This window comes from Bombus vosnesenskii, unplaced genomic scaffold (genome assembly GCF_011952255.1).
Source record: "Bombus vosnesenskii isolate JDL3184/JDL3185 unplaced genomic scaffold, Bvos_JDL3184-5_v1.1 scf7180000015320, whole genome shotgun sequence".
NCBI lineage: Eukaryota > Metazoa > Arthropoda > Insecta > Hymenoptera > Apidae > Bombus > Bombus vosnesenskii.
Window position 1 is genome coordinate 170,883 of NW_022883936.1, and position 15,148 is coordinate 186,030.

The 15,148-nt window shown below is 43.0% G+C and overlaps 1 protein-coding gene and 1 pseudogene across 1 annotated transcript; one reads left to right on the forward strand and one right to left on the reverse strand.

The window, feature by feature from the left end:
- Nucleotides 1-4,745: 4,745 nt before the first annotated feature.
- Nucleotides 4,746-5,993, reverse strand: LOC117241147 (annotated as a pseudogene).
- A 209-nt stretch (nt 5,994-6,202) lies between these two features.
- On the forward strand, nt 6,203-10,106 carry LOC117241148. Its single transcript, XM_033507127.1, has 5 exons — nt 6,203-6,441; nt 6,949-7,210; nt 7,541-7,748; nt 7,926-10,018; nt 10,101-10,106. The coding sequence occupies exons 1-5, from the start codon at nt 6,203-6,205 to the stop codon at nt 10,104-10,106; spliced, it is 2,808 nt and encodes a 935-aa protein (XP_033363018.1).
- Nucleotides 10,107-15,148: the final 5,042 nt, after the last annotated feature.

Consider the following 15,148-nt stretch of genomic DNA (forward strand, 5'->3'; position numbering starts at 1 on the left):
TTCCCTCGAGTGCGGCTAGCATCTTCTTCTAACCACCGATATGGAGATTGACCAATTAGCAGCAACGCCAATTTCCCTTACTTTCTGAACGAAGGCTTTTCTCGACAAATCCGATGATCTCGTGTCCTTAGACACACCCCAATATAGTTTTCCTCTGTGGCATCATCGGGACGGGAAGGTCATTCTCGCTCGCGATCTCATCGATTAAAGAGTAACATCTTCGCGATCAGTGGTTATTTCACGTTTTAACCAGACTTAGACTTTGTGAGTACGTTCTTTTGTTATCCCGTTGGCCGCGGATTCGTTATTGAGCCAGAACCCATCGTCACTAGTGTCGCGAGTGCCGAACCGCCGTGATCAATTGTCAAGACTGTAATAATTCTATTATTGCAATAAACTACGCCTGTGTGTACCGTACCAATGGCTAATTCCCGAGAAGATTCATTTGACGCCCACAACCCTACTTCCAGTGCAAATCCGACATATATAATGTTCAATTCTCGGATAATTCAGGGATCGATTCTTAAGTCTGAAAATCGAGTTTATTGTAACAATACTTAAATAAAATACAGTGGTAAATAACAATTAATGATAATTAATAACAATAAATAATAATAAATAATAAAGCTTTGTACAAGATCTACCTGAAAATCGAGAATCGATTTTCCACATCCTAAACTACCACTCTTCCTCTGTCAATCTTCAGTACTCTAAATACTAATTTTTCTCTTATGATTGTGCCTATTTCTAACGCTCGAAATCCTTCTTCTTCTCTAACCGTCCGTCTGTGAAATGACTGTTTGGAAAATCGGTTGTCCGAAACAACAAATAAGGTCACACTATCCGTTAAACAGAGATAGTCCCTTTGTTTATCCGCGTTTGAACTCTTAGGGAGTTTACGCCTCACCTCCTCGTGTTGACAATTGCATCGCTAATTGTCCTTTTCATAGGGGACTAATTTACTCGCATGGAAGAAATTCCCTCCAGATTTACGATTACCGTTATCCACTTCGTACATAGAATTTGAGATCCTCCTCAGAATTTTGAAAGGCCCTTTCCGGATTTCCTCTAACTTATTTCTATTTAATTTGTTCCCATTGTGAGTGAAGACCATATCGCCAATTTTAAATGCATGCTCTCCTCTTTTTTTATCATATTTTTGTTTGTTAATTTCGAAGTTTCTTATTGAGTTTTTAAATGCTTCTTCTCTGTCTCTTTCTAAGTCTGTCTTGTTCTCATTTATTCCTTTAGGAACGATTTCAATTCTTTTCCCGTACAGTAAGTAATTCGGAGCAAATCCTGTGACACTGTATCTGGGTGTTATTGTACTCTTCCACACTTTCTTTTGCGATTTTTGTCCAGTTTTTCTTTTTTTTTTTTGTTTGAATTAATTTTGCATCAGATCCTGTTTACTAGTGTTTGGTTTACTCTTTCGTTTAATCCGTTCGAGGATGGACAGTCTGTCGTGGTGAAAATTAGTTTGATGTTCTTTTTCCTTGCGTATTCTTGGATTTCTTTGGATGTCGGTACTGGATATCGTTCTGCGAGGATCATTTTTATAGAGTCGATTTCTTCCATCGAATCTATAAGTTTTGTTATATCATCTGAGCGTTGTGTTTTTGATGTGGGCATAAAAACGGATCTTGAAAAATGGTCAATAAGAATGACATTATTTCAAACGGTTTCTTAGCTGGTCCTAGTTTTGACATAAATCCAATCAGTCTTCTCGTTCTGCTTTTATTCTTAATGCAGATTTCGCATTGTTTGCAGACTTTGTCGACTATCTGATCCATATTTTTGAAGTAGTAGAAAGGTCGGATTTTCATTAGTATATGGTTCCTTCCAACGTGACCGAAGAATTCATGAACCTTCTTTGTGATGTGTTCGCCAAAATTTCGTGAGATGAATATACGTTGACGCCCTTTAATATTTTTGAAAAATATTTCTGACTTTTTGTGAGGTTTTTTGTATTTTTAATATTTTTTTCGTTTTCTCCTGATCTTGAATTATGTCCTTCTTTGTAATAATATTCACCACTTTCAGAATGTCTTCTTCATTTTCAAAACTTTCTAAGACGGGGTTCCTGGATAGTGCAGCTGCTTCTACGTTGTCTTTTCCCGGCGAGTAGGTGACTTTGAAATCATACTGCGATAGGTAGTGCATTAGGTCTCCTAAAGTTTCATCGGTTCTTGCTTTAATTCTCATTGACTCTAACGGTTTATGGTCTGAGAGCAGTGAAATATCTATCGATTAATCAATGTTTCCAGTAAATCGCCTCTTTAATAGCCAGACATTCGAGGTGGATTGCCCTTTTCTTTGCCTCTGTTGGTTTTAATTTTCTTGAAAAGAACGCAACCGGATGTAACGTCCCGTTGTCTCGAGGTTGCTTTAAGACAGCTCCTAAACCGTTTCCACTTGCATCTGTATAAATGAATACTTCTTTATTTTGATCGTATATTGAAAGAATTGGACTTGAACAGAGGTATTCTTTAATCTTTTGAAATGATTTTTCACATTCTTCGTTCCAAATAAATTCTACATTTTTCCTTAATAAATTGTGGCGTGGTTCCAAGAATTTTTCACGCGTCTTCTATAAATTTGTAATAAAAATTAATTTTTCCTAGTAGTTGTCTCACGATTTTCTTGTTTCTTGGGCGTTCAAATTCCCGTATCGCTTTGAAGTTATCTCTCCCTGGTCACACACCGTCTTTTTCGATGATATGACCCAGATATTTTACTGGCTTTTCTGCTAGCCTACATTTTACCAGTTTTAATCGGAAACCTTCTTGTTTTATAACCTTCATTAACTGCTCTGTATATTTGATATGTTGGTCGAATGTTTTCGAGAAAACTAGGATGCCGTCAATATAGTTTATGCAGAATTCTGTTAGGCCATTTCTTCTAAGAATATTTGCAAGCACTCGTTAGAAATTAGCAGGAGAGATTTTTAACGGTAAACATTTCCATTGCCAGTGCCCATTTTGTGTTATGAAGGCTGTCTTCTCTCGGTCCTCTTTTTTTATTGGAATTGGCCGGAACGCTGAATTAATGTCAAATGTTGAGAAGAAATGGCAATTTCCCGCTTTGACTATGATGTCTTCTATTCTTGGGAATGGTTGTGATTCCGGAACTACACTATTGTTTATCTGCCGAAAATCGATACACAGTCTATCTCTCCGATTCGATTCTTTTTTAAAAGCCAGTGTCACTGGTGCTGCAAATGGTGAACTTGATTCCTCTATAAGATCGTGTTCTAGTAATTTTGTGATTTGAAACTTTATTTCTTTCTGATCTGGGATGGAACACCTGTATGGTTTTCCTGATATGTACCTGTTTTCGGTTAGCTTTATGGAGGCCTTTTGTAATTTTCTCGTTCCCACATCGAATTTGTGTTTGGCAAATACTTCTTTGTATTTCTCTATAAGTTGAAATACCCCTTTCTTTTGTGAGTTATTTAAGTGTCCAAGGTTGTCTATAAATTTGTCCGTCTCCATGTCTTCGGTAATGTTTATCTCTCTTTTCTTCTGATTATTCTTTGTCACTTACTTTTTGAGTGACTCTCTAGTTCTCATCTTGTTTTAATTTGAATTTCTTTATGACGTCTAGCCCTAGGATAAGGTCATATGTAAAATTATCATTGCGTACTATATAAACGTCTATTTCTTTTTCTATTTTATTTATTCTTATTTTTAGTCTCGCCCGGCTGCTCGTGAAGTCCTTTCCACTGATAGTTTTGAACATACTCTTATTTTCTGTTATATCTGCTGTTATTTGATCAATAATCTTTTGATTAACAAAGCTTGCATTGGCTCCAGTGTCGTAGATACCTGGGCCAACATCCATGCCGCGCTGAGTGCACTCGTTCCCGTTTTGCGACCCAGTTTTCAGGACAATAAAAACAAATAAAAACAAAATCACATAGAAGCTTCGCTCCTCCAGCGGTTTAAACCAAAAAATTATATTAAACACGAAAAATGTAAAGCGCCGACACATATTATAGCATGGCTACGTCGTACCGTTGCGTATCGGTACCTTTGCCTAAGATATCATTACATAAATTCACCGTTTATTGTGAATACCAAAATGTATTTAAAATTGTATCTTGGGTTTAATAAACATCTTAAAAAAAAGCACTCGTTCCCGTCAGATCACGAAAGTTAAGCAGTGCCGGGCACGGATAGTACTTGGATGGGTGATCTCCTGGGAACTCCGTGTGGCGTTGGCGAACCGGGTCCGCCGCGCCCCCCGGTGGGATTCAGGCTTGGACGCTGGCGGCTCAGCGCCTTGGGGCCGCCAAGCAGTCCGGTAGGGAACCGGGCTGCCTGTCACAGCGGTTCCCGCGACGAGGCGCGGTGTGACATGGCCGCACACCGCTCCATCAGCGGTGATATTGAGCGCGGGGGAGGCGGTTCCCGGGCCTCTATGGATTGCAGCCGGGACGGTCATCGTGGAGATTTTAGTCGGTTGGAGTGCGACACTACCACGCCGCTTTCCCCAGAAGCGGCCTGGCGTCCATGCGGATTTCCTCCACGTAGATATAAAAAAGAAATCGTAAACACCTTCAACCTCTTTTTGATCATTGATTTTAACTCGCAGTTTTATCAATGGTTCGTACTTCTCCGGGCATTTTAGTTTTTTTCATTCACATCTGGTATTCTTGTTTTTTCATTTTCTGAGGTAAATAGTTCTAGTAAATTTATCTGTTTGGGTTTCTTCCGAGCGTTTCTGTTTCTATTTCTACATAATTATATTAAGTGGAATCGACCCGGGAAGTTCAGTGCTTCACAGACAGTGCACGCTCGTTTCTTGGATGGTGGATTTGCATTTTTGTCCAGGTTTATCTTTTTTTCTTGTGTTTCTTTCCTTTTTCTCTGATCTTCGTATTGTCCCAAAATTCCCATTAGGTCATTTGTTGATTGTACAATTTCTCTCTCGATTTTATCTTGGATGTCGATAGGTAATCCAATGACAATCAAATGTATCCTCACGTCTTCAGTCATTTTCCTCTTTACTGCCTACATTAATCGTTCTTTCTCTAAGGCATACTCAATGAACGAACTTGAAAGGTATTTGAAGTTGTAAGCGTATCGTATTGCAGACCAACCTTTATTGTTAAAAGTTTTGAGAAATGCGTCTTTCCAATCTTCCCAGTTGTATCCTTCAGCCTTCAGCAGATTTGTTTGGTACCATTTTGCTGCTGTTTTCTCTAAATACTTTTTTAAACCTTTGACTTTCTCCTCATCACTTTTGATTTTATATTTTCTGCATTCCTCTTCATACTCTGTGTTACGCCATGCGGCTTACCATAGATCATATTCTTAACTATCGATCGCGGCACTATAATGTCGCAGACGGATCGTCGCGTCTGCCCGGCAAACAAACATTGTAGTGGCAAGCGCATGGTTCATTAAGCAGGGCGACTTCCAGAAACGTCGACTCGTGGCCCGTATTTTACCTCGCAGTAAAAGAATGTGGCGTGATCCGAACGTAGTGGGGGTCGCCTTCCAGAAAAAACGGAAAAAATCGTAAGGCGTGCGGAACTTTTCGAGAAGCCGAACCGTCAACACATCTCATATATCGCGCATTACTTATCAAGCAAAACGCAGTTACATTTCTTTTTGTTGTTCTCTTTATGTCTTCCTAGTTGATAATTTGTTAAAATAAACGTTAATTTATTTGTGTTAATTCTGTGGAATTCATTGAACTACCCTTATTATCCTAATCGAAATAAGGGAATCGATCAGTTCGTGGCGTCGATTATTTAATCGTAACGGGAACTTACAACTCTCGTTGACGTGCTATCTCACGATCGCGTCTCTCCGCGAACGATCGAAACATTTTGGTCCTTCGAGCCGGATCACGTGCCAGTGAAGAGTGCACTTACCAGTGACCACACAGTGCCACGTGACTTTATCAAAACCAGCAGCGGGAGCAGGAGCATCTACTACAGCGAAACCAGTGACGTCAGGCGCGTCATCTTCGAAGAAACACATCCCATTGGCAAGGGAACGCAACCACGCAGCCTTCCGTCGCAGCTGGACAATCATCAACGCAACGAATTTCACAACTTAACAATACAACCGAACGAGTGGCCGTCGGGAAGGAACAAGGCGTTCCTCACCAAACATACACGCGACCTCACGCCGCACGACAGTAAGGTAAGCTCGTTCCTTATTTCGACCATCTCCTATCCTCGGCAACGATGACGAGCGAAGACCAACTCATCTCCCTGCATCGGAGACGAGGCTATTGTAGCGGCCGATTCACCTATTTATCGAACCGACTGGACGAGTACGAGCAATCCGAGAGTCAGCAAAATTCCTTATTAAAGAATTACGAGAAACAACTGACCGAAGTTGCGAGTCAATTCGAAGCGATTCAACTCGAATTAGAAGTATTGGACGAGAAGGAACAAGGGCGCGGCTTCGAAATAAGGGATCAGTACGTCGCGGTAGACACAAGGCTACAAAATCTTCTGAGGAACGCGCAAACAGCTTCGCCGTCGACATCTATAAACCCTCCAACCTGTGCATCATCCGCAAGTTTAAATCCGATATCCATTAAATTACCAGATCTTCGGCTCCCTACTTTTGACGGAAGCTTAGAAAAATGGAACACGTTTTATGATACCTTTTCCTCCACAATCGATAAAAATCCTAGTCTCACTGACATACAGAAATTCCATTACCTGCAGTCCGCCCTGCAAGGAGAAGCAACCGATTCTTTAAACGCGTTACCCCTTAGTAATGTAAACTACAGTCAGGCTATAGCCGTTCTCAAGGAGAGTTTCGAATGTCCACGATACACAGCTTTCAGTCACTGCATGGCAATAATTGATTATCCAAGGATAACCAAGGAATCTCCAACGGAATTAAGGCGCTTAGTCCACACATTTAAACAACACATATATGCATTGAACAAATTAGGAGAATCCTACCCCGATACCAGTGCTATGCTCAACAGCCTCATCTTCTCGAAAATACCACTAAGTATCCAAAAGCAATGGGAAATGACGCTGCCCAATAACGAGGTGCCTCCGTACATTCATTTACTAAACTTCCTAGAGAGATTAGCACGAAGCTCCAGACCGATCACCACGGTCAGACAAACAAGAGAATCACCGGAACAAACTACTCCGGTCCGTCAACGCGTCAACCTCACGCAGCCACACAAGCCTGAACTGCGTCTGCAAAAGACGCGATTCGGATGGGTAATCGGGGGGAGTCCAACTTCCCAAACCGCGACAAACATATTTCACACATCCACGACGACTTTACAAGCAGACCTCGCGCGGTTTTGGGAAATCGATGAAGGACCCTCAATTAAACATATCTCAGAGGCAGATCGACGATGCGAAGAACACTTCCAAGCCCACACCCGACGCACCAGCGAAGGACGATACATCGTCGCTCTACCTTTCAACGATCAGCTTCAGTCACTCGCATCCTCTAAAACACTGGCAATTAAACGACTCGCCGCACCCAATCGCCTATTCCAGCACGACAAACGCTTCGAATCAGAATATCGAACGGTAATACAGGAATACCTGGCGTTGGGACACATGACGAAGGTCAATGACAACCACTCCGACGACAACGGATGCTATTTACCCCATCATGGCGTGACCAAAGCATCGAGTCAAACCACCAAACTCCGTGTAGTTTTCGACGGATCGGCACCAAGCACTACCGGAACCTCCCTAAACGATACACTTCACACAGGACCCAAGTTACAGGAAGATTTATTTTGTATATTCATTAGATTCCGCGCTCATCAATACGTACTTACTGGCGACATCGAGAAAATGTATCGGCAATTCCTCGTACGACCAGAGGATCGGAAATATCAAAGGATATTATGGCGCAGCGCGAGTGGAGAAACAGAAACATATGAGCTTAACACTGTAACGTTCGGTTTATCCGCAGCCCCGTATCTAGCTATTCGGTGCCTCAAGCAACTGGCAGAGGACGAAGGACATCGATTTCCACGTGCAGCACAGGTACTGCAGCGGGATTTCTACGTCGACGACGCTCTCACCGGAGCTGAAACAAAGGACGAAGCCCTCACGCTCAGAACAGAACTCACCAATTTACTTCAACTGGCCGGCTTAAACATACGAAAATGGGCGTCAAACGATAATGACTTATTACACGGACTTTCCTTAGAAGAAACAAATCACCAACATTTTTTGGGCGACTCGCAAACCTTGAAGACGCTGGGTGTTTTTTGGAATTCATTCGACGACTCTATTCTTTACTCGGTCGAAGTCAAACCCACGCCCTCCCGAGTCACGAAACGAATCATCAGCTCGGAGATTGCAAAAATTTACGATCCGCTCGGTCTGCTCGCACCGGTGATTGTTCGGGCCAAGATGCTACTTCAACGAATATGGTCGTCGAAAATCGATTGGGATGAATCACTTCCGATCGAGTTACATACAGAGTGGGAAAGGTACTATGCCCAATTACCCTTATTAAACAACGTCAGGTTCCCACGCAAGGCAATAATCGAGTCCGCAATAGAAATTGTACTGCATGGTTTTTGCGATGCCAGCGAAAAGGCTTACGGACCCTGTGTTTATCTCCGAACCCTTAACACCAACGGCCGTGTTTGGACCCAACTTTTAACCGCAAAATCGAAAGTCGCCCCGCTCAAGTACCAGACCATTCCTCGGCTCGAGCTGAGCGGAGCACTCCTTCTTACGTCCCTGATGTCGACAGTACAACAAGCCCCATCACACAAAATTACTCGAACTATCTATTGGACCGATTCCACTATCGTCCTCCATTGGCTCAATACATCACCTCACACCCTTAAAACATTCGTCGCTAACAGAGTCTCCGAAATTCAAACAAAAACCAGCATCCACGATTGGCGCCACGTTCCTACCGACGACAATCCCGCGGACTTAATATCACGCGGCCAAACACCCGAAGAGTTTCTGCGCCCAACCATCTGGCAGCACGGTCCTGCATGGCTCTACCAGTCGGAAGGCTATTGGCCGACATGGGCGCTAATGCCGCAAGTTGAAGTACCGGAGCAGAAAGGGGCGATTTGTCTGTCCGCAAACCCCGCCGATTACAGTTTGTTGCAAAGGTATTCATCCTGGCCCAAGTTGATACGAATCATAGCTCGTTGCCTCCGTTGGAAACAGAAAAAGAACCGAGCGGCACCCCTAACCGTTACCGAATTACGCATAACGCACAATAAGCTGATAAAATTGTTGCAAAACATCCATTTCTCCGAGGAAATTCGTACACTCCAAAAAGATCGGAACGCGGCGATAAAGGGTAAGCTCACGCGACTCAATCCGTTCATAGACAAGGAAGGAATATTGCGAGTCGGGGGTCGACTCAGTCATTCGTCGATGACCTTCGCTCAGAAACATCCCATAGTATTACCTAAGTCATCCGTTACAACACGCATCATAGAACACGAGCACAAGATCCACATGCACTCCGGAACGCACGCTACGTTATACGCAGTAAGACAAAGATACTCGCCCGTCGACGGTCGAAGTCAAGTATGGCGGGCGATCAAAGGCTGCGTCCGCTGCTGCCGCGCTCAACCATCGCCGGTGGAATACGTGATGAGTAATCTGCCGGAGGCGCGAGTAACGGAATCTCGCCCATTCACAAACGTCGGCCTCGATTACTGCGGGCCGTTCCACATCAAGGAAAAACGAGATCGTAACCGTCGTCAGATAAAGGTATATGTAGCCATTTTCGTATGCCTAGCAATTAAAGCGGTACACATCGAGCTCGTTGACGATCTCACTAGCGAAGTCTTCATCGCCGCTCTTCGCAGATTTATCGCTCGACGAGGGTATTGCTCCACCATCCATTCTGATAACGGCACCAACTTCAGAGGAGCAAGCAACGAATTACGAGAGCTTCACGATTTATTACAATCGGACGATCACAAAGAAAAAGTAACCGCGTTTTTAGCCGACAAACAAATCGAATGGCGCTTCATTCCTCCTCATTCACCGCATTTCGGTGGGCTATGGGAAGCAGCGGTGAAGTCATTGAAACGCCACCTCAGGCGTGTAGCCGGCAACGAGTTACTCACCTCTGAACAATTGAATACTCTTATCATAGAAATAGAAGCAGTCCTCAATTCCCGTCCGCTAACTTCTATCTCCACCGATCCAACTGATCTCCTAGCCCTCACTCCCGGACATTTCCTCATTGGCGATTCATTAATGTGCTTACGTGATCGAGATTTCAGGGACATTCCATCGAACCGACTCTCCAAATGGCAGCATATCCAACAGCTTAAACAACATTTTTGGAACCGCTGGCATAAGGAGTATTTGAACGAGCTAACCAACCGCAATAAATGGAGCAAGGGTGGACACAGCATCCAAAAGGGCACAATCGTCATCCTCAGAGAGGACAACGTTCCCTCCATGCATTGGCCTCTGGGCCGAGTTATCAAGGTTCATCCAGGCGCCGATGGTGTCATCCGGACAGCTACAGTTCAGACGGCAAAGAGCATTTTGGATCGGGGCGTCAAAAGGCTTGTCCCACTGCCAATTCAACCCGATCTCGAGAAACCCGAACAACTAGCCACCGAGACGAAATAAGATGGGAACTTCAACCACACCTCCCTAGTTTGATCGGTACCCTCTCAACGGGGGGAGAATGTTACGCCATGCGGCTTACCATAGGTCATATTCTTAACTATCGATCGCGGCACTATAATGTCGCAGACGGATCGTCGCGTCTGCCCGGCAAACAAACATTGTAGTGGCAAGCGCATGGTTCATTAAGCAGGGCGACTTCCAGAAACGTCGACTCGTGGCCCGTATTTTACCTCGCAGTAAAAGAATGTGGCGTGATCCGAACGTAGTGGGGGTCGCCTTCCAGAAAAAACGAAAAAAATCGAAAGGCGTTCAGAACTTTTCGAGAAGTCGAACCGTCAACACATGTGGTATGTCGCGCATTACTTATCAACCAAAACGCAGTTACATTTTTTTTGTTCCATTTATATCTTTCTAGTTAATAAGTTGTTGAAATAAACATTAATTTATTTGTGTTAATTCTGTGGAATTTCATTGAACTACCCTTATTATCATAATCGAAATAAGGGGATCGATCAGTTCGTGGCGTCGATTATTTAATCGTAACGGGAACTTACAACTCTCGTTGACGTGCTATCTCGCGATCGCGTCTCTCCGCGAACGATCGAAACACTCTGATATCCAGTCTGTGGCTTTTTGAGTTCCATCAAATTGTTTTATGCTAAAGTCTATTTCTTCTATTTCACGTTTATCTCGTTTTTAGAGAGTCTCTAGAAGTCTTTCCATATCCAAACTGGACTTCTCGATTTCCGTCTTTATTTTCCATGTGGGGGTAATTTCTGCTTCCTCTAGGAAAATGTCTCGGAATTCGAAGTCTAAATCCGTATCGACATATAACGCTGCCATCTCGTCATCCATCGTGAGTTTAACGTTTCTATACTGGCCTACCTTGGTTAGACTGTTTGCGGCCTTCTTCACTGTTGGTGAACACAGTGGATTCAACCTAATTTCCCTTACATTGTCCGATTTCAATTTCTCTAACGTTGGGCCCTCTTTACTCGTGCCGTTAATTCCCTTCATCATGCTTTCCATATTGAGTAGAAGGAACTCTTCATAAGTCCGGCGATATCCATTACTTCAGGCGTCCATCCTCCTCCTTCATCCGCGGATGATGAATGTTGGTTCTTCCACCGATTCCTTTCCTCTTCAATACTATCTTCCCCTCCTCCTTTAGTCCTGTCAGTTCTTATTTGTATCCGGAGTCATCCCGCAGGGAGGATTCGCTTTTGCGAGTCTATGGGGGCTGGCAAACCCACGTTCCCGCAGCCAGGGAGGACCGTCGGGACAAACGTCCCGCTTACGTGAGTCCTCTATGTACACCGCAAGGAAGGTTGCTGTGGTGTAAGACTAAGTCTTCCCCACGGAGCCTTGGGTAGTAGCGCACCCACGATCCTGAAGCCAAGGGTGAGACCGTCGGGAGAGCCGCCGAGGTACATTTCCTCAACTCCCGCTTACGTGAGTCTCATCTGGGTCTGACTGCACGGCGAGCAGGCAAGCCGTGCAGCAGAGACGTGGCGGTACATCCACAGGCGCGGACCCACCGTTGACAATGAACGGTACCACGGGCGGTCGAGTGTTAGCCCAGAGGGCGTAGCGAACCCTCGGCTCGGCCAATTATGGGTATGGACTCGTGGTGGCAGTGGTTGTGGCCAAATGCTGGCAAGAGGACCGATTTAAGGGGGACATGGTTCCTCCGAATGGCCTTCGGCGGGTGAGCAGCGTCCCATCTGCTTCGGATACCGTCCCGAGAAGACAGAAGGGCTTGGAAAGCGCCCCGTTCGACCTGAGACGAGTGAGCCTCCTGCGGGCGATTATTTAAAGTAACGCGGTACTCGGTACCGTGTGCGCTGGTTGGGCGTATCCCAACTCCGATGGCTTCTAGGGTTGCCCAGGTGCTGTATAGATTCTATATCTGAGGAAAGCATCCGACACCAGAAACCACACTACATGTATACGGAGTCAGATTGTTACTCTGATCCATCAACTCCGCTTGGAAGTCAGCATCCATTTCGCTATCCTGTCCGGCTACCTAACTCTCTTCTTATCGGACCTTTCTCTCCTTGCTTTTGGTCCCCGGTCGTTTTTACCGCACGAGAGGTTGCCCTGGAACCGACCATTCTCTCGTCGTTCCTCAGTCGTTTGATGACCGTCGATGCAGGCCTGGGGTGGCACCACGCACAACATCGACGGGGTTTGGGGGCTCCGAAATCCCCGAGCCTTAATTTTTTTCTTTCCAGTTAGCCTGTTCATATTAATTATCAAAATAGAGTAGTCCGGGGGTATAGACAAGTTCGACATAAATCCATTCCTCCTTTTCCGCTTCCATTTCCGTTGCCAACGTCGTCATCAATTCGTTCTTCCATTCTCGTATCCATTTCCGTTGCCAAGGTCGTCATAATCGTATACCAAATATATCTAATGAAAGGACTATTTTCCAATTTCGGGGCAGGCGGTTCCATCACGCTAGGTTCATCGCGCGGTTTTACCATATTTCTTTGCCACTTTGATCTTCATCTTTTGAAAAGTTGTTACGTTTTTGTTTGATTTGTTTTGGTTGTGTTGTCGTTAATTTTTGAATTTAGATGAAATGTCTGATGTTTATTGCGATTGGCAATTAAACTCCACGTTTCGGCTAACCTGCTACGCGCAGGAGTACTGGCACGGGAGAGGATCAAAGTTGGTGAAAATAAATGTTCGCTTAATCCTATTATATTATTAGACAAATATTTTCCACAACAAATATTTATTCTAATTCTAATTGGGTATTGACAGAATTGTCGTTGAGATTTCGAATACTCCAAGTTACAATCGTTGGCGATACCTTTTCACTCTTATTAATTACAAGATTTTAATTTATTTGACTTTCAATAATTTACAAATTGACAAATACAAACACGTCGATTAACAAAATTGACAACAACTGGGAACTAATGAAACAAAAAACTAAAAGCTAAAGGACTAAAGAACTTAAGAACTAAGAGCAAAAAACTAAGAGCTAAAGGAACTAAGAGCTGAAAAACTAAGGAACTAAAGAATTGAAAGGCAAAGGAACTGAGAAATTAAGAGCTAAAGGAATTGAGAACTAATCGCTATGAACAAAGAAATAACTTGCCAAGAATTTGGGAACTGATCGCCAAGAACCAAGGAATTAATCACCAAGAACTGAGGAATTAACTACTCTGAACTAAAGATCTACTTATCTCTCTATCTTCTATGTCGCTACGCTTATTTATAATTAGGTCTACCGTGGAGGGGTCGTCATGTGACGGGTTGTGAGGCTCGAATTTGGTTTCTATACAAATTGTTAAATTTTATTTGAATCTCAAATTGAAACGCTCACTCGCGCTATTGGTAGTTTTAGTCTACGTTATGGCGCGTACGCAGCGCAAGACGTGACATAAGTAATATAACAAAAACAGCTATTATACCAAATAGGAATGGTGCTGAGTAGATAATCATATTGTTCAGTTTTACTACTTCGGGTATATCTTGTTGAGCGTTAGTTTTTCTACAAAATAATGCGCATTGAAAGGGAACTCATGATTTCTTCTTTAATAAGAGTAGGACAGGGGAGGGAACAACAAATGACAGATATTGAGAACGCACAATAGACAAGAATTCGTATAGCATAAAATATATCGTGCAGGTGCAAGAAAACAATGAACAAGAATAGAAAGATTGGGAAATAAAAAAAAAGTGTCACTTTCTATCACCCAGAAATAATGTAGAAAAATACAGCAGTTTCGTCAGCAGCAGTAAATAATCATGCAGCATTAAAATGCGACACAACGAAACCACAAAACAAAACGACATAGTACGCGGAGAAGAATTTATAATTAAAGAAATGAATGAAGCAAAACTGTCGCAGCGCCACAAACTGCTGACACAATGAAGAGATATGTAAAATGACTAAATTGAACAAAGAAAACAACATTACAAGCAGCGAACATAACAATAATAGAGTAAAACATGTCATTAAGCGTAAAACTCAACAGCAAGAACAAAGGTAGCAACACTGTGGGAAGCCAACTATTACAAAAATTAAATGCAATGGTAAAAAGTTGCTAGAATTACTGTAAGAAAAGAAATCTAAAGTCCATAATCACGAAAACTCGTCATACGTATCGGAGTCCGTAAATAGTACCGCCATGGATGATAAGGGAAACAAAAGAAATAACGAAGTATGAACAAACCCACCGATGACGAAGAAAAAGAAAATAACGAATTTTCTGGTAAATCTAACGGTGAACATGCACAAATCAGGGTCAAAAAAGAATCCATTGCTATGCACGCAACGTATACACCAACGAACATCGCATCAGATAGCCCGTACTATTTACCACAAAATATTTACTAAAATATAATAATACACAATAATTCGCAAATAGAACTAAAACAGGAAAACATGTAACCAGCTTATTAAATGAACCGTTCCGTTCGCGAAGGACTAAATACACACACAAAATACACACTATACACACTGAATTAACATAAATCACAATTAACTCCAACCACGTTATGTAAAACAGTTACAATGATACGTTAAGAACGCGACTGTTATAA